Raw genomic sequence first — 20,939 nt, forward strand, 5'->3', positions numbered from 1 at the left:
GCACAGGTCATTCCCAAAGGCAGAAATTAATAGGAATACAATAAAACGAAACCAAGTTTTAATGAACTACATGTCATACATGTAGTTCTACAAATTATAAATAAAATCTTTTGTGAAGTATCTTTAATAAAACTGACTTATCACATTGTTTAAGAGTTACATCAAAAAGTATACATAGCCAGGTACAGTGGCACATGCCTGTAACAGCAGCTCAGGAGGTTGAGGCAGGAGGATCAAAAATTCAAAGCTAGCCTCAGAAACTTAGTAAGACCCTGTCTCAAAATTTAAAAAAAAAAAAGGGCTGAGGATGTGGCAGGTGGTTAAGTGCTCTTGAGTTCAATTCCCAGTAACACCCACCAAAAACAAGGAAAAAAAAAGTATAAGTGTACAAAAAAAAAAAAAAAAAAAATCAATAAGTCATTCCCTAAGGAGGGAGAGAGCAGAGTCTTAGCACATGATTACATACATTAATAAATTAACTATCCTGGCTTGTTTGGTAAGTGGGTCATATTAATTCAAAACTGTTAGGAGCCAAATGAGTCTGTCACCTGCTAGATATATGACACTGAGCAAGATACTTAAACTCTCTACCTCAGCTTTCTGATCTGTAAAAAGTTTAGTAGTTCCTACAGCATAGGGTAACTGTAATGAGTACTTTAGATAATTTGTGAGTATAAAGGTACACAGCACTCAATGAATTTTACTTAGTGGCAGTATTAGTAGGTTATGTAGAATTGGATACATTCATAAAAGTATCTCATTTTAGCCAGTGAGGTAGTATACACCTGTAATCACAATGACTCAGGAGGACGAGACAGGAGGATCACAAGTTTGAGACCAGCCTCAGTAACTTAGTGAGGTCCTAAGCAACCTAGTAAGAGCCTGGGTTGGGGATGTGGCTCAGTGGATAAGCATCCCTAGGTTTAATCTCCAGTATTTTAAAAAAAAATTGATATATATATATCTCATGTTAATAAATCTACCTTTAATGTTGAAGTGATCATGTGAGAAACAGTCTGGCAAGTAGGGAATGCACAGAAGAGAAGACACAGTCAAAAATCTATGATTTAAAACCCATGAATTCACCATAAACAAATTAGACATTCATCAGATGTCAAGTCATATATGATATTCACTGTACTTCTCAACAATACTGAGTTATCCAAAAGTTCATAGATTTTACCAGGAGCTTAAAAAAATAACTCATACTAAAAGCATGATCCAATTACAGTTCTGGTAAAGGTATAAAAATAGTAAGATGGCAAAACAAAATAACAAAAAGAACAAAAAATAAAAAGGGAAGATACTTTTGCTAATTCTTTAAAATCTTCCCTCACTCTCTAACCCTTTGTTTTTCTTATAACTTGGATGTCTTTAACACTAGTTAACTGATTCAAAAATAGCTTCTGATAGAATACTTTTTAAAAGCTAAAGGCAAACAGAGGCACAAATAATCAACTTAAAAGTAATGAACATATTCACAAAGCCACTGATAAACTCTTACCACCATAAAATCGAATCATACAGCCAAGATCAGGATTTGTAGCTTCCTCCTGTATGCGCACAGGATCCTCAAATCCCAGCCTGGATAAGTACTCATAAACAATCTGAAGAGGTCGTTCAGTGGGTTCCAGTCTCCTGTTCACACAATTAAAAAGAAAAACATTTGGTAAATAATAAAAATGCTTCATTTAAATTTTTAATCTTTTGATATACTCATTTTTTATATCTCTAGGTCAAGATTTCCTTCAGGATCATAGGATATAACTACTCTAAACATGTGGTTTTCAAAGTTTTTAGTGTCAGAGTCTCTCTCTCTCTCCTGTCTCTCTCTCTCTCTTTCCTCTCTTTCCTCTCTCTCTCTCCCTCCTCTCTCTCCTCTCTCTCCTCTCTTCTCTCTCTCTTTCCTCTCTCTCTCTTCTCTCTCTCTTTCCTCTCTCTCTCTCCTCTCTCTCCCTCCTCTCTCTCCTCTCTCTTCTCTCTCTCTTTCCTCTCTCTCTCTCCTCTCTCTCCCTCCTCTCTCTCCTCTCTCTTCTCTCTCTCTTTCCTCTCTCTCTCTCCTCTCTCTCTCCCTCCTCTCTCTCCTCTCTCTTCTCTCTCTCTCTCTCTTTCCTCTCTCTCTCTCCCTCTCCTCTCTCTCCTCTCTCTCTCTGTCTCTCTCTCTCTCCTCTCTCTCACCTCTCTCTCTCCTCTCTTCTCTCTCTCTCTCTGTCTCTCTCTCTCTCTCTGAGGAAGAATACCCAGGATTGAACCCAGGGACACTTAACCACTAAATTACATCCTCACCCCTTTTTATATCTTATTTTGAGACAGGGTCTTACTAAGTTGTTTAGGGCCTCGCTAAGTTGCTGAGGCTGGCTTTGAACTTGTGAGCCTCCTGCTGCAGCCTCCCAAGTTGCTGTGATTTCAGGCACATACCACCACGCCCAGCTGTCTCTATATTCTTTGAGGACCCCAAAGAGCTTCTGTTTACATGCAGCATAAGCCATTGATATTTAATGAATTAGAAATTAAAATTAAGAATTTCCAAAGATTGATTCATTTGCCCTAAAATAATAAGTTCATTAACAAAAATATTTTTAAATTTTTAAAAATATGTTTTCAAAAATAAAAAAGTTTGCCGGGCACAGTGGTACACACCTGTTAACCTAGCAGCTCAGGAGGCTGAGGTAGGAGGATTGAGAATTCAAAGCCAGCCTCAGCAAAAGCAAGGCACAAAGCAACTCAGTGAGACCCTGTCTCTAAATATAATACAAAAAATAGGACTGGGGATGTGGCTCAGTGGTTGAGTGACCCTGAGTTCAATAATCTCTGGAAACCAAAAAAAAAAAAAAATTAAAAAATAGAAATAAATAAATAAATAAGTTTAGCAAGTGATATTTTGTAACTTTACTGGTTTCATACAAGAAAGATAAATTCTCAAATCTACTTCTGTCTTCACTCTGTTGAGATATCATGTCCCAGTCTCTAAAAAGTTTCACAGCACACCCATGAGGGGCTGCAAATGAAAAAGAAAATTATTATCTTACTATAAAATAGTTTTGACCTTACATATCCCTTTAAAGAATCTCTGAGACCCTGCAGAATGCTTTGAAAATCTCTGGTCAAATTTAAAGGCAGAGAAATTATGACATATAAAAGGTAATACTTGGCCATAACTGCTTTCATAGAAGTTACACACACAACTATAGATGTAGACTTTGGGGATGCTATATATTTCCACCAGCTTCATAGGTGTGAATAGCCCAATAACTCCCCTAGAATCATCCTCACTAAAAGCTAATCAATAAAATGGGAATATACAATTAAAATCTAACTCAAAGAATTATTAAGTTTATTTAATTACAACATCAACATACTGCATAACAAAGTGTACAGCAAAATATCTTGCATGTAGAAAGTGTTCACAATAATATGACAATTATAATTCTAAAAAACTTGACAATTATAATTCTAAAAAACTTTAGGATTCGAACTATACTGAATTATGTTGATTGGAAGAAAATTATATACTTACCATCATGGCAAAAAGATAAAAAGTACACCTGTGTTTTATAGCTGAAAAACTATAAAATGCTATTGGCAACAAGACTTCAGTTAAAAAATATAATGAAACAGGAAAGCTACAAAGCTGCATGTAAACAACTGCATCAAAATGGTAACTGAAGAACAGAATCAAGCTGATGTGCAAAAAAGACAAAAATAAAACAACCATCTGCTACTCACTTTAATCTTTTAGGTTCCAGAAACTATGAAGTAAACTCAGAATAAACAACTACAAAGAACCAAAGGGGAATATAGCCCATAAAGATCAATAAATATTGAGTTGAATAGAAGTGAAAAATAAGCTTTTTAGAGTAAAAACATTGAGTAAAACATAGAGTAAAAATATCCCAGGTAACTCAAGAGGCTGAGGCAGGAGGAATACAAGTTCAAGATTAACTTGAACAATTTAGCAAGACTCTTGTCTCAAACTAAAAAAGGTCTGGCGATATAGTTCAGTGGCAGAATGCCTGCCTAGCATGTGCAAGGCTCTGCATTTGATTCCCATTATTGAGAAAACAGAAAAAGAGTCTATGAAACATCCAAGACATCTTCCTAATACAAATTCCACCTAAACCCTACTATTTCAGGAATAAACTTCAATGTGTTTAAATACTATAATTCCATATAATGATCACATACTCAGGACCAAGAAATAATTATACTTCCAAGCTAACTCTTGCCTCTTCAATTTTCCTATTTTTCTACAGAAAACTTAGAGAAATAGAAACACTAATTTACATATTTTACATGATCAAATTTCCTGGCCTAAAAAAGGCTCTGTAAATTTTGGAAATCCTCTTTATATATTTCTACTTAGAGTATTTTTCCTCATGATAAAAAAAAAAAAGAGACCTCCACATCTGCTCTCATTAATTTAGCATGAGTAAACATGTTTAAAGAAATACAAAAACGAGTAAAAGGAGAGACTAATTCCACTTACTCATTAAACTCATATGCTTAAGAGAGTAGAGTATTGGGGAGGTAAATGCTATAATATGTTTACAACTCAATTTTTTGTTTCAAAGTTCCAAAAGTTTAACAGGCTAGTAATTAGCTATTTGTTAAGTTTCTCACAAATCAAAGAGAAATTATACACTGCAAAATAGAAGAATGCAGAAGAAAGTAATGCTAGCAACAAAAAGTTACATTTAGCAGTTGAACTACTTATAATACTGCTTTAGAGTGGCAATACTAGTACAGTCCATGTAAATCTGAATACAGGTACCTATGATAGTTTCTCATCAAATCAGCCACCCAATGCAGCAATGCTATCAACAGCAGACTGTCTCTCTGAGCCAACAGTAATATTTTTCTGTATCTGTTATTCTGAACAGTGCTCGTAGTTAAGATACGTGTAAAAGAAGAGTAAATTTCATTCTAAGTATCATTTGGGTTGAGGATGTAAATCAGAGGTAGAGTACTTGCCTAGCATGTGCAAGGCCCTGAGTTCAATGCCCAACACCACACACACACACACACACACACACACACACACACAAAGTACACATACACAAAGTTCTAGTTAATGTTGGGAAGCAAAAGTACAAGCTGTTAAAATGCAAAACAAGAAGTAACACATGGTATCAAAGACCTAACCAAAAAAAAACTCTGCAGCATTACTACCTCAAATTCAGATTAAAACTCAATTCCTCTCCACCTACAAAGATAAAATTTCCAAATGTTAAAATCAACAATACCATAAAAAATTCAAATGGTAACAATAAAGATACTTATGCTTGATGCTATGCTGAAGGTATTTAAGATATTACAAAACTGCCTATTTTGCAAATAAGAAAAATGAGGTTGAGAGTCCCAAGATTCAGAAAGTCACACAAGTAGGATGTAATGACATCAGGGGTTTGAACTTGTATCTGTTTCATTACAAAGCCAATCTTCTTTTAGACAAACATTATTTTATACAGCTGAAATAATTTATGCAGAAGAGAGCTCAAAGCACTTCATATGTCAACTTAATCATACCATGAAACCTAAAAAGGTTATTTTAAAATTACCCTATTTGATAATATCTAATATAACGTCATTTAAAAGATACACTATTTTTTATGCACCAGTATTGTATAATAAAGATTATGACTCGTCTTTGTTCCTGGTTCCTTGGAGATAGATTCTAAATCTTTAGTGAACAGCGTCTAGGCTGTTCAGGGTCCCTTAAAAGCCCCCAGAGTCTATGCTAAGAGACAAGGTGACTCAGGATGGGGGCTGGTCACAAAAGAAAAGTCACATGATTAGAGGGTTGAGGACTGGCAATGACTTGACCTGGGTGAGGGAGCCAAGGAGCTGGATATTGAGTTCAGTCACATGGACAATGATTCAATCAACCATGGCTTTGTAAAGAAGCCCCAATGAAAACTTTGTAGAAATTCAGTAGAGCTTCCTGCTTGGTGAAGTGCCAGCGGGTAACAGACCCAGATTCAATGGGACAGGGCACAGAAGCTCTGTAATGGGGACTCTCCCAGACTTTACCCTTCAGTTGGCCAATTCTGATTTGTATTCTTTATATTAAAACTGTAATTGTAATAAAGAACTTTCCTGAGTTTTATAAGTCTTTGCACCAAATTACTGAACCCAAGGGGGTTGTAGGAACTTCCAAATCTGTAGACAATTATTCAGAAAAAGAAGTGGCCTGGAGACCCTCAAAGAGCAGGTGGAGTAAGGGCAGTTTTGAGGGGACCCATGTCCCCTATTTATTTGTTTATTTTTAGTAGTTCTGGGTACTGAAGCCAGGGGTACTCGATCACTGAGCTACATCCCCCTTTTCATTTTTTATTTTGAGACAGAATCTTGCTAAATTGCCTAGGCTGGACTCAAAATTGTGATCTTCCTGCCTCCGCCTTCTAAGTAGGTTGGATTACAGATGTGCACCAACACACCCAGCAGGACCATGCCCTTTAATATGTGAAGTCAGCACTAATCCTGGTGCTCAGTGTCAGAAGTACACTGCAGTAAACCAGATGGTGTCAGAATAACCATTAAGGAAGAAAAAGCACTGCCAATTAAACTGTGACCTACCATAAACAGTAAAATACAAGCTGATTTCAGAAGTATTAAAATATTAAAAAATTATTTCAAAATAAATTATTTATATTTCAATTTTGTTTTGATAATACATTCTTTTAAGGTTTTTAAGTAGCACAGAAATATGAATGAAGCACGAAACAAAACAATAAAACTCCTTTTCCTCCTTATTGATAATCAGTTCAGTTCAAAATATGGTAAACAGGGCTGAGGTTGTATGTAGCTCAGTGGTACAGCACTTGACCAGTATGTGCAAAGCCATGAGTCTGATGCCCAGCACTGCAAAAAGGGGAAGACAAAAGGTGTGGATGTGTGTTTGTGCAGTCAACAAAATTTGCTGACTTAGAAGTTACTCAACAAGTCAATGTCAGAAAAGGGACCTAGAACTCAATCCCAAATCCCACGAGTGCTATAAACATCCTATTAGTTCTCAGCTTATCTTAAAGATGGCTATCAAACACTTAGAAATCTTAGTCATTCTGATGACTAAGAATCAAAGGGCAATCCATTTTATTACATACGATCTTGTTACAACTCTTCGGACAGAAAGCAACAATTACACTATGCTTCACTAGCGTGTCATTTATCACTTGAACAGTTCAATAGAAAAGACAGCACCACACAGAATAATGTAAGGAATAGACTGGGCGAGTAGACATAGGCATTCCGACTGCAGCTCTACCACGAGAGCCTGTCTGAGGAATGCGCTTACGACCTGGACTCTCTGAGTCTGTTTCACACTCATTTAAAAAAAAAAGGGGGGCGGGGGATGGAATCACTAATTCCTAATGGGAAGTGCCTGGCTTTGGGGACAGGACAATTCTTTGCTATCCTGCACAGTGAAGACCCTAAGCCTCTTGGTCCCTTGCCCTCTAAATGCCAGTGACTCTCCCTAGTAGTTATGACAATCAAAAAACCCTGCCTCCCCCAATATAATTGGGGTGGGGGGTTAGTGTTGGGCAGACTTATTTTCACTAGTAGGTATCACTCTTAGGTTCCTCCAAGTGCTAAACTTCTATTAAGTTAGTAACTTTCACTTATACTCAAATGACAAGCACATGACTATAAAAAAAAGTTGAGGAAATAAAGGATGATTTAGAGAAAACATAGATTTTAGTTCCAATAATCCATTTCTAGACTTTTACCTAGAAAAACCAGCAATGTAAAGATTTATAGGCACTGGTTTAATCAACACAACACTATTAAGAGTTAAATGATTTGAAACAACCCTAATAGGCAATTTATTGAGTATGGGGCTAGGGGTATAGCTCAGTGGCAGAACACATGCTAAGCATGTGAGAGACCCTGGGTTTAATCACCAGCACTAAAAAAGGAAGAAAAAAAAGAGAAACAGAAAGAAAGAAATGAGTACTAATTAGTGGCCAGACATCATTCACTCTCTTACTACTCAAAGTATAATACACCACTTGGGAACTTAGAAATATACAAGTCTCAGGCCCCCTCCCACATCTACTAAATCAGAATCTATTTTAACAAGCTTCCTAAATGGATGATTTAAGCACTACTTTACAGGTATGTATTAATTCATTTAATCTGTATAACGTAATTAATTTAATCCTCATGACAACAATGTAAATATTAATATCCTCCAGTTTACAGAAAAATAAACCAAGGCACAGATTATATATTCATATAGTAATGTCAAAGGAAGAATTTAACCCAACCACTCTCAGTCTAGAATTGAACCTCTACAGCACTATTGCATATTATCTCTCAATTTTAAATAATTTACAGTATAACCATAAAATGGGATATTCTATAGCTATTAAAACTAGTATCTAAAGAATTTTTAATAACAGTGAAATTAAGATGATATATTAAGTGACATAGGATATAAAATTGAATATATGGTATGAGCCCAAATATGTAATTATTAAGAATTATATGTCTACTTCGGAGCCTGAGATAGGAGGATCACAAGTTTGAAGTCAGTCTCAGCAACTTAGCAAGACCCTGTTTCAAAATAAAAAACAAAAAGGGTTGGAACTAATTAGAACAAATTTTTTTAAATGAATAAAAAAATTACAGTTAAAAAAAAAAGGGGCTGGGGATGTAGCTCAGTGGTAGAGCACCCCTAGGTTCAACCCTTGTGCCACAAAAGAAAGAAAGAAAGAGAGGAGGAGGGAGGGAGGGATGGAGGGAAAGTAAGGGAGGAAGGGACAAGTGGATGTGTAGTCAAAAAAAAGATCTAGGGAAAAAAATGTTACCAATATAAGTTTTGAGAATGAGATTCGACTTCAGAATGCCAGGGTTCAAACCCCAGCTCTACTATTTCCCAGTTGCTAATTCTGTAGTGCGATGCTTAAGCCTCATTTTCCTCAGTGATAAAATGGACATAATTTTTAACTCACACAATTGTTGAGATTTAAAGAGATAATCTATATAAACACTGAATAGTTTTCCTTCATTATGCCTTTCGATTTTCCAAGATTTCTTCAATGAACACATTACACTTATGTAATCAGCAAAAAAAAAAAAAAAAAAAAAAAGATTCTTAATTATGATAATCCCTTAGATTGTCAGCTGTCTTATAAAGGGCTATTCTGAAGAAAGTACCTTCTCCTCTGATTAGATAATATAAGGTTGAACACAAGCAATTAACAACTGAGTAAGAGATCAGATGATCTTGAAATAGGCATGATTAAACGGTAAACCTGAGTAAAGGGAGCTGCTCCTCTCCTGCAGGAACATTACTGGAAGAAAGGAAGTCTGTCATCTACCTTGAATGTTAGGCATTTCAACAGCCTCATCTGTTCGTTCCTGCCTGACCTTGAGCAGGTTACCGAACTTTTCTCAAAGTCTCTTCCTCACCTAAAAGGGATGATACTATCTCCCCCTTGGAATTATCATAAGGATTTCATGAGAAAATGTGTATAAAGCACTATGCACACTGACTAGCACAAGCAAGTGCTTAATGTCAGCTAAGATCTATCATCATCATAATCATCGTTCTTATTTGGATAAGTTCTTGAACTCCTACTCCAGCAATAAAAGCATATCCATTCTTTCAAAGCACTGTTCAACAGTGTTTTCATTATTTTCAAATAATTATATCTTCAAAGGGTTATTTCATTATAAATAGACTACAGTGCTAAAAACAGCTAAATAATCTACTTGAGGTACAATTTAGATTTACATAAGTAAGTAAACTATTATCACATTAGGATTCTTAATTATACAACTAATACCTAATATTACAGCTAGTAGTAGCAAACCAACTCCAGACAGTTCTCCACACTTCTAATATATTTGCATACATATACATTAGAAAACAAATGAGTAAGTCATATGCTTAAATAAGTGAACTCAATCAATCACTAACAGCTATAATCTAGGTCAAGGCTTTCCACCTGATAAAATTAGATCAGAAACAGCGTTAAGATTTAGAAAAGCCTAAGGATCACCCTTAGTCTGATCCTTTCCTTGAACAAATGGATTTGGGAAATGCAGTTAACTGGTGAACAAGGAAAACATTCAAATGCTAATCTACTTTTTCAAGAATTAGTCCAAATCCTAAAAGAAATACACAGTAAACTTCAGTTTACACTTTTAAAATGACATCAATTTTCAGCTCAGCTAGAGGTGCTACTATTATTACCACATTCAAGGTGTAAGGGAGCTTCCTTTCTCACTTTCAGTAGTACTGAATCCACAGCTTTGAGTTCTGTTTCAAGACATTTCTTTATTAGAGGGAATGGGGAAGACTGAAAACCAATGGTCAGGCATTTAAAGAATGAACTCTTATCTGATGTCTAATTCTAAGAACTAAAGGTGATTTAAAAAAAAAAAAAAGCTCAAAGAATTCATATGCATAATAGAAGACCATGAGACTTTTTCTTTATGTTTATATAAAAAAAATTTAAGAGATGAATGGCTTTTAAATCTGTGGAAATACGCTCAATTTCACTCACTAAAAAATGAAACATAAAACAATGAAATACTAAAATTCCTCAGTTTTGCAAAAATCTAAGCCAATAGCCTTGGAAAAGAATTGTCTTTGGAATGCTAACTTTATGATTCTCTAATTTAAACACAGTCAAGGGGTTGGAATTGTAATTAGTGGTGGAGTGCTTGCCTAGCATGCTTGAGGTCCAACAATTGTTTCTATGTTCAAGCAGATATGTCCTCATACACGTGTCTATATATATATATAAAATTTAATACTAACATTCTGGAGAAAGTAAGGGGAAATGGGTAGGCGTCTATATTTTGGATGGAAATATAACCTCTATGAAGAGGATATTGACAATATCTATCAAAAATATAAATTGTTATATCACTGACCCAATAACTCCACTTCTAGGAGATTATCCTACAGAGAGACACTCATGTACAAGAGATATCAAAGATACAAAGACATTAACTGCAGCACTGTTTGTAAACACAAAGAACTGGTAATAAGTTGAATGCCCATAATAGTTAATTGGCTAAAATTACGGTGAGCTCATAAAATGGAATACTATTATAGCCACTAAATAATGATAACTGTATAAATATTAATAGGGAAAGATCTCTTAGAGGAAGTAAGTCAAAATGTGTTACACACAGCATCATTAGTTTTAAATATACATACATAGGGACACATGTACTCATGCATGACTATGTGTATATGTTCATATTAATTAATTTGTGTGTGTGTGTGTGTTATTGGGGATTGAACCCAGGGCCTTGAGCATGCTAAGCACTACAGCACTGAGCTCTGTCCCCAGTTCTTTTTTTTAAATTTTAAGACCATGTCTAATATGCTTATATTTGCACAGAATATCCCTAGAATGCATAAGAAATGGGTAATAACAATCAGCTTCATGAAAAGGTCTGGGTGGTTGAGGCACCAGAAACAAAGGAGTACTGACTTCTCACTCTATACTGTTTTATACATTTCAATTTCATTTTATTTACAATTTCCAAAATAATTAACTTTTGTTTTGTTCTGTTACTTTACTGGGTACTAAACAGGTGCTCTACCAATGAGATACTCCCAACCCTTTTCATTTGGAGACAGGGGCTAGCTAAGTTGCTGAGGTTGGTCTTAAACTTGGGATCCTCCTGCCTCAGCCTCCCAAGTCTCTGGAATTACAGGTATGTACTAAAATCATTAACTTTTTAAATACTTACTTAAATTTAGATATCTGACCTACAGTGTATTCCAAATAAAAGGACTCAATTTTTCTTCATGATAGTTTCTAAATTCTAGAATCATAAAGTCAGCATTCTAGGGACAAATCTCTTTTCAAGTCTAGTGACTCCATGACCAACATAAATCCCAGCATGATTAAAATCCTGAAGTCCACTTCTAAGCAGAAACATATGCAACTTATATTGCAGTGGATAAACTCAGGCCTCACCTAACCAGGTCTCCATGAAGCTGTAAATAAAGACTTTCTCTTCCCTCTCCAGCACAAATTTCTGAGGCTGGTGTCTCTACTGTGCAAAGGACGAGGTGTAAGTCAGAGGAGGAGGAAGAAGCAGCGGAGGAAGTGGCAGTTGTAATGGCAGTGGTCGTGTCTGCTCCATAAAGGTAAACACAGCCTCTCTTCACGTCTTCTCGCAGCCAGTCTCTTTCTCGAGAACCAAACCTACTTCTCCTATTTAAACAATTTCTGCTGCCATTTCGTTTCATATTTCTCTAAAAAATATCAAGAAAAATAAATTATTAGCTAGAACATTTACTGAATTAGACAAGCTTAGCCCTCACCCCACCTATTTTTTAAAATATTTTTTAGTTGTAGATGATACAATACCTTTATTTTATTTATTTGTTTTTATGTGACACTGAGGATCGAACCCAGTACCTCACACATGCTAGGTAAGCGCTCTACCACTGAGTCACAACCCCAGCCCCTCACCCCACCTATTTTATATTCACCAATTCTGCTCAACCATCCCCTTCTCCTAATGGAGCTTCTGCCTCTGCCATGCCCATTCTTAACCTGAATAATAACTTTCTTTTCTGCCAGTTGTTCATGCTTCCATCCATGTTCTCTGGTCCTCTTCTATTTTCAGTAAAGTGTCAAAAAAAAAAAAAACACTTATGTACCTAATAACCAACTTGCACAAATTTTTTACATTTTGCCATATTTAGTTCAAATCATCAATCTAAAGAAAATATATATAATTCCTTCCTTTATATACAACTGAGGTTACCTGGAACCCCACAAACCCCTACCACTCTCTCTCTCCCTAGGAACACAACTGCATTTAGTACTTATCATTTCATACATTTTCAATGTTTGCCACATATGAATACTAGGAAATATTTATAGAATTGTCTTACCTGATTTAAAACTTTATCTAAACATTAACATACTTATATTTCACTCTGCAATTTTATTTGGTTCAACATTGACTTAGAGATATATGTATATTAATATACCCAGTTCATTAATTAAAATAAAATTCCATTATATGAATACACTGCAATTTATCCACTGTCCTACTGACAGCATTCGATTTTTTTTCCAATGCTTCACTGCTGGAAAAAATACTGCAATAAACATTTTTGTATGTGTCCTCCCCCCACCCCAGTACTGGGCTTGAACCCACAGGTAATCTACTAGTGATTACAGCCCCACCCTTTTTACTTTTATTTGAGACAAGGTCTCACTAAGTTGTTGAGATTGGCCTCAAACTAGTGATCCTCCTACCTCAGCCTCCCTAGTAACTGGGATTACAGGTTATGTGTGATCACGTCTGGCTGTCCATGTCTATTTATGTATATTTTTAAGTTTCTTTATGGTCCTAACCCTCTGCTTCATATTCCAAATAAGTAAGTACAGTATTGGCACAATACTGCACAAATATTCTTTCCATTTCTGACGTGTCTCAAAAAAATTAATGTGGCATTTGATAACCTAGGAATGTAAAATTCACATATGTATTGTGAAGTCACGCTACCTCAAAACAAAAACAGTCAATATAACTGCTACGGTCAATATAACAAACGTCCAAGTCAACATTGCCTCTTCTATTTTTATGATGGACCATTTCTGCTCGCTTTAATCAAAAAGAAATTTCCACTGATAAGTAAACCAACATACTTCCCGTTTCATTTCCCACTGCCCTTCACTCTGTGTTTCAGTCATATCCAACTATTTACAGCTCCCCAAATACACTATTCCACAACGCTGTGACTGACTGAGAAACATCTTCCTTCCACTTTTTCACGTGACGTTATTCTTTAACTCCACTCAGACATCGCAATCACTCATCTCTTCTCCCCTCCTTCCTTGAAAGAATGACACTACTCTCTCAGCAGAACTTCTTCACCTTGAAAATACTTCTGTTTATTCCATATTTCCTCTCCTCCACTGAGCCTACTATAGTATCTTAACAGAGTGCCACAGAGTTATATGCAGTACCTGAGCTCAATTAACTCTGGTAGGAGGCTGAACAAACTTTGAAACACATTATTCATTTTTGCAGAGAACCCTACAATCTTTTCTTTGTATCAGCTACAAAGTGAAAGGGAGTAAATAAAATACTTTCACTAGTATAGTTCATTGAAAAGCAGAAATACCTATAAATAAAGTAAATGCTAGTTTTACTGAGATTAAATAGTTGAGAGTTGAAATTAAATTTCTAAAGATGGTAAAGAAAGAGGAAGGAAAAGTTAATAGGCATTCCCATGTGGAAAGAAAGAAAAACAAGCGTGAGAATGACCCCACTGTTTAAATTTAGGATAATATGGGCAAACTCATCATTTTGCAGAGCTTGGAGATCTGGGTACAACTACTCAAAACCTGAAGATTATCGATTGTAACTTCATGGAATTAGGACAAATCCCTGCTACAAGTGGGAACTAGGCCTCTCTTTTTCCATCAAATGTAGTTTCTCAAAGCTGAACATTTCAGAATTAACAGTGAGCTTTCAAGTGTTTATTTCATACATACAAGGGGCATCACATTTGTACCATTCATTCATTTTATTCACTGAATGGTTAACTACTGGTTAATTTTTAATATTCCTTATTTTTAATCTTTGAGAAACATTAAATGGTCTCCCTGTCACATACTCTACATGATAGAGTAACGTTTACACAATAGCTCTGCTTTCTACATTAAGCGAAGAGAAAGACCAAGCAGATACTACTCCACACAATCACCAAAAGGTTTCTTTAAAAAAAAAAAAAAAAAAAAAAAAAACTTTCTAAAGTCAAATAACAGCCCACTGAACTTCACAATTTAAAATTATCAAGAAAGCCATCAGGAAGTATTATATTAGTTCACACATGATCTTTCTTCTGGAAGAACTTTTACTAGTCATTTGTAAGTGCGCTTATATATTCCCTTAAGACTATTAAATTCCTTAAGGAACTTTACCTCATCAAAATATATGTATATATGTTGCTGGTCATCCTTTACCTCAGAGGATTTATCTCCTACCCATGTGATATATTCTACCCTGTGAAGACAAACAGCTGTTAAAGCTTTACTAGATAGCATTCTCCTGAATCTGATCATTGGCACTGAAAAGGCCTGGAGAATATGCAAAGTCTTACAGGGACAATCTAGACATACTGTTCCACTATTACTAGCCAAGGCTGAATTACCTACTGCTTCCTTCTCAGGAATGTCTTATTCCACTGCCTAAAGCATCAGGTAACTGCTGGAAAGGACTTCTTATGAACCAGGACTACAGATGATAACGTCCTCTTGCTGCCTTCAGCTTTTAGAATGAGCATTCCACCGGAATTGCTGGATTGAGAACACTTAATTTTCTCCCTTACTTTTTTTTTCCGGGTACCAGGGACTGAACTCAGGGGCACGTGACCACTGAGCCTCATCCCCAGTCCTACTTTGTATTTTATTTAGAGACAGGGTCTCACTGAGTCGCTTAGTGCCTCACTTTGGCTGAGGCTGGCTCTGAACTCTCAATCCTTCTGCCTCAGCCTCCCAAGCTGCTGGGATTACAGGTGTGCACCACAGCACCCAGCTTCTCCCTTACTCTTATATAAAAGCTGTTATCACAAACTTTTCTAAAAGGGAGCACAACTCTAAACACTTCTCACAACAAACAAGCATAATAGAGTACATTAAAGATTTAAAATGCTTTTAGAAAGCAAAAATTTTTTTGAGTAAGCCATGAATTGAAAACCCACAACTTCACTTTTACATTTTTAACTCTCTAAAAAAGAAGATGAATATTAGGCCTATAATCAGTTCAAAGGTGCCCACATACCTTAACTCTAAAATATCCATGATGAAAACAAAGTCTGGCAAAGTAACTCTCCCTCTCAGTAAGTTCTATTAGGATGTGAAATACATGAAGATAGGAAATGCTTCTGCATTCTAAATTTTAAAACAATAAAGGCTCATCTCTGAGATATAAATGTTCTGGAATATTTTGGAACATATGGGTGAGATGACATAGGAAAAGGAAAAATATTTCAGTCATTTAAAAATGTGTTGGGGGCTGGGGTTGAAGCTCAGTGGTAGAGTGCTTGCCTATCATGTGTGAGGCACTGGGTTCTATTCTCAGCACCACATACAAAAAAATAAAGGTTCACTGACAACTAAAAAAAAATTTTTTTAAATGTTTTGGTATCAGCTGTTTCTCCTAGTGGAAATGGCCTGCATTCTCCCTTAAATGTGTAGGCCTTATTTTTCCCCAAAGCTTCTCACTGTCAAGATGGCAATATTGTCCCTTGAATATATATATATATATCTTACTTTACCCCCAAAAAAAGTCTCCTCTCTGAGACAGTCCATATTCTCCCCTGAATGGGTAACTGCTTTCCTAAATAATTATGTCTCTAAAAAAAGAAAGAAAGAAAAAAGAAAAAAAAAATTGATATTGATTTATAAACCATACACCCGTATTATTTTAATGAAAACTTAAAACTGTTCTTAAAAAAAAAAAAAAAACCTCATAGCACTCACAAACTATATTAGTTGTATCACATATCTTCTACAGACTAAGTTTAAAAACCTTGTAAGAAAACTGAAAAATTTACTAATCCTATGCTTTAGCAATTTGAGGGTTTTGTTGTTGTTTGTTTTTTGAAATGTGGTCTCACTATGTAGCCCAGACTGGACAGGATTTGAATTCCTGGGCCAGGGTGATCCACCCATTTCAGTCTCCTGAGTAGCTAAGACTACAGGCATGCAATACCACATCTGTCACAGGGAGCACAGTTTAAATGAAATATGCCAAAACCCCTTATAAAGATGGAAATTGATCTAGTCTGGCTTTTTATAAAGACCTATATTACTTGATCATAATGATGTTCATTATTTGATAGTAAGTATAAAAGAGTTACAAAAATATGTGAGTGATTATGACTTTCTTTTCAGTTCAGAAAGTCATCTGTTTACTTATGTATTCTTTTCCAGTTTCACTTGACAAAAAAGTCAGCCACCCTGCTACTTAAGAGAATGTCTGTGTGTGGAACACCCAGCACCTATTCTCCATGACTATCCCATTTACTTGCAAGGATCACAATGTTAATTAGATGTAGTAAAGCAAAGGATGCAAAAGTCTTAGAGACAGCCTCTCACAACAGAAACTCAGTACCAGAATCAAGATCACTGCAATCTTTCAAATGGTTCCCAAATTGGAACTTCAGGGAACCAGAGGAAAATTGTCTTCAATCAAGTCTAATTCTCAATTCCTCTCACAATTCACTCCCTCACCACCAAAAAATTAAAAACAACAACAAAAAAAATTCCAAAATTGTTTACCTTCTAGGCCAGAAGGCATTACCTGTTTCTCAGACCTGCCATTCCCTGATAACCCAAGCTAGTTGAATTTTTGTTTTTATTGAGTTCATGCACAATTTACATTTTGTGACTTTACAGCTTTAAATATCCAAAAGACGTTGGGTAATTACTTTCCAACGAGGGTAAATAAATTTCAATAAATCAGTTTAAGGTTTATGAAGAAGTCTGAGTAAATGCTGAAAAGTTATTTAAGTCACCATATTACAAGACTTGAAGATAAAAAAAAAATGTCTAACGTGTTAGAGAACTGGTTTATGATGCTTCGTGGAGTCACTAAGTCCATCAGATCTATTTTTTTATGTTCTCATCTTTGGGATGTCCTACCAAAGATCTTAAAGAGAAGATACTGCTCAACGACAACGTTAATTAACATTTGTGGCCTAACCTAATTTTTTAACCTCATGTATTGTCATCATTTTGCAAACTATTTTTGAAAAACATCAGATCTTCCTCCCCTGGGCAAGTTATCCCGCCGATTCCCCTTCTAGATAAGTCTTAGAGTAATTCCATTCCACCTCTGGAAGGACTCCTAGTTTACATATCTGACCTACAGAAAAAATTTTCAACTATTTCAAAGGCTAGTAGAGAATACCTAGTTAGCCTCCACAACCCCTACCTTTAGACATCGTTACCGTTCCTCCCTGCCTCATGCATTCCTTCTGGATTTCAACTTCTTGTCAACACCTTCAAGGCTCCACTCACCCCTTGCCTGCATATTTTCATATCCTTCTACTCCCCCAATTCCTGCCAAAACACCCCGCTAGTTGCCTGTTGCATAACGCCCCCCCCCCCCCATTACGGTCTCCCTGGATTGTCAACCCGCTCCCGCGAGCAGGAATGCCCCCTTCGGCCCAGCCCCTCCTCCCTTCCGCAACACGCCCGGCGAGTCCCCGGGAAGCAGCTCCTCCCGGGATTCTCCCTCCGGGCGGGGCGGGCCGCCTCCCCCGTCGCGTCTCGGAGCCCGGACTGGGTCGGAACTTGGATAGTAAGCCCCGAGGGCAGAGCGTGCCCGCTCCCCCCGGCGCAGCCCGCGCACCCCGCGGCGCCCGGCCAATCACCGCCGCCATCCTCCCGCTGGGGTGATGTCTTCAGGTGTCCGGGGAGAGCCCTGCGTACTTGCAGTCCCGCTCCCTCCAGGAGCGGCCCGCCCTCGAAAGGCCCCCGGAGCCGGCCCCCGGGATCCGGGCGCGGCCGATGGAAGCAGAGGCGGGCGCCGGGAGGCGAAGGAGCCGGTGGGCGGCGGCGGCGAGCGGCCCGAAGGCGTGGGCCTGCCAGGCGGGTGGCGCGCGGCCAGGGATGGGCAGCGGTGGGGACCGAAGCGGCTGAAGCTTCGACTGGAGGCGCCGCGCGGGGGCCCCGGCCCGGACAGCAGTGCCCAGGCTGGGTGTTGGGCTGCTGAGCCGCGGAACCGACTGGCTGACGCGGGGCGGGGGTCGCCAGCTGCCTCCGGCACCAGGCGGGGCGGGAGCGGCCTCGACCCTCTCCCTCTCCTCCCCAGCCGCGCGCTTGCCCGCCGCCTCACCTTCAGGACCCGGATCCCCGCCGGCCGGCGGTTCGCGGGCGCTTCGGGCGGCTCCGGGGGCTCCAGCGGGCCCGCGGGCCCCGGCTCCACCTCCCCCATCGGCGGCCGAGGCTGCACAGGGACGCCCGGCCGGCGCGACGGCGCGCGGAGCCTCGGCCGCGCGCGCGAGCAGCCGGCGGCCCCGCCCCCCGGGCCCCGCGGCCCCGCGGCCCCGCCCCGGGCCCCGCCCTTCGCAGCTCCGCCGGACCTGCGTAGCTGCTGGCGCGGCTGGGCCCGGCGCCGCGGAGCCGCATCCCGGCCTGCGGGCGGCGGAGGGCTGGGCGGGCGGAACCTGGCATCACTGAAGGGTGGGCCTCCGCTGCCCGTCACAGTGGATTTGGAGAACTGGGGCGTAGGGAGTGGGATTTGCCGCTACCCGCCCTTCTAGTAGCGGCCGAGGTAGGGGCAGGTGGGCCCTGCACCTGCCAGTTGCGACAGGACGCAGCCCTTCTCTGAGGGTGGCTCTTGGAACTTCCCTCTCCGAGATATTTCCTCTTTCTACTCCAAAACCGGCCTGCCACCCACACTTTAAAAGCCATTGAACCAACTGTTAAAAATACTCGCCTTAGCAAGGTCCTTTCCCTTAATTGGAGATGCTCACGACCTTCGGCAAATTCGACCCAGCCTCTTGTACAGTCACCTCACCTTCCCAGCCATATTTCAATTCCCTTTTCTCATGTAGTAAAATTGTCGAAACTCTGTTCTTAGCCTCAAGCAGTAATGTCTGTGAGCCATTTTATTATTTGCAAGATTAATTCAGAAAAATCTTCCAAAAGTTAATTTTGTTGTTGTTCTTGGGGTGATGGTATTTTCGTGTTCAGTAGGCCAAATTTATCGTCAGCCTGATTCCAAATCTCAGCTCTATGGATTATTAGAATTGCTTGATCCAAGCTTTCGGTTCTTAAACTGTGAGAGACTAGTATCTGCCCAGCAGATATGAAGATTGAGTAGTGTATACAAAATGCTAACATATAATCGGAGTTCACTGTAGCTTTTATAATTCCAAAATTCAAAATTTAAGATTCACTCAGTTTTCCAAAAAGAATTCTCATTAATTCCTCCTAAATTTCCCTACAAGCCTTCTAGACTTCTGGATTTTGGGGGATTCCTCTCACACAGGTAAGCAACTTGTAAGAAACTAAACAGCAAAAACCTGAATTTCTTGACCTTTGAGTAATTGTATCTCATTGTCCATAGCTTCAGCTTGCCTCATGTAAACCTAGATTATTTTAATTATAGGCTTAAGAGAGTTTGAAATCTAACAGGGCAGCCTGTGTCCCCCTCTGAGATATTTATGCATCTGGAGACATTTTACATGCTAAGACAAAATTCTATTCTTGAAGGTTCTAACCCCACAAATTATTTCTTCTGTAATAGTATAATCAATATTTTCTCCCTTCAAATTAATTAGTTTGCATATATCAAAATTTCACTCTCCAAGCAATCATGTATTGGTCTCATTAATGCATTAAAATGATTTTGTCTCTCTTTTTAATTAATGGGATAGTACCTCTTTTAAGAGGGGAGGGGAAAAGTCACTAGCCCAAAAGTTCCAGAGGATCATTTATGATAGTTAACTTTTAAAGGTCTCCATGATTAAAAGTCCAACTCAGTAGTGACAACCAGTTGATTATTTTCTTTTCAAGTCATGTATATGCAAATCTGGTATAAGGTGGAAAAAGTTCTTACATTGGACACCTGGGTGGCAAATTTCTCCCTTGAAATTATTTTCAAGAAAGCTACTCAGAGCCAAGCACACTGACTGTAATCCCAGCAGCTCAGGAGGCTGAGGCAGGAGGATCCCAACTTCAAAGTCAGCCTCAACAATTCAATGAGGCTCTAAGAAACTTGTGAGACCCTGTCTCAAAATAAAATATAAAAAGGGCTGGGAATTTGGTTCAGTGGTTAAGCACCCAGGGTTCAATCCCCAGAACCAATTAAAAAAGAAGAAAGAAAAAAAAGGAAGAAGGAAGGAAGGGGAAGTTGGGGTGGGAGAGGGAGAGAGGGAAGGAGAAAGACAAAGAAATGGGGCAAACTATCAGTGTAGTTGAATTTCC

At 38.4% G+C, this 20,939-nt stretch overlaps 1 protein-coding gene across 1 annotated transcript in view; it reads right to left on the reverse strand.

Annotated features, from left to right (window-relative positions):
* Phlpp2 (PH domain and leucine rich repeat protein phosphatase 2) overlaps nt 1-19,023 on the reverse strand; it is a 67,273-nt gene extending 48,250 nt beyond the window's left edge. Inside the window, exons 1-3 of the mRNA XM_047527131.1 lie at nt 18,844-19,023; nt 11,949-12,229; nt 1,505-1,638 (exon numbers count right to left, since the gene is read on the reverse strand). Of these exons, the coding sequence (XP_047383087.1) occupies nt 1,505-1,638; nt 11,949-12,229; nt 18,844-18,942 (514 nt within the window). The 5' untranslated portion in view covers nt 18,943-19,023. The remainder of the gene's footprint in view (nt 1-1,504; nt 1,639-11,948; nt 12,230-18,843) is intronic.
* Nucleotides 19,024-20,939: the final 1,916 nt, after the last annotated feature.

The sequence above is a fragment of the Sciurus carolinensis genome, chromosome 16 (genome assembly GCF_902686445.1).
Source record: "Sciurus carolinensis chromosome 16, mSciCar1.2, whole genome shotgun sequence".
In the NCBI taxonomy this organism is placed as follows: Eukaryota; Metazoa; Chordata; class Mammalia; order Rodentia; family Sciuridae; genus Sciurus; species Sciurus carolinensis.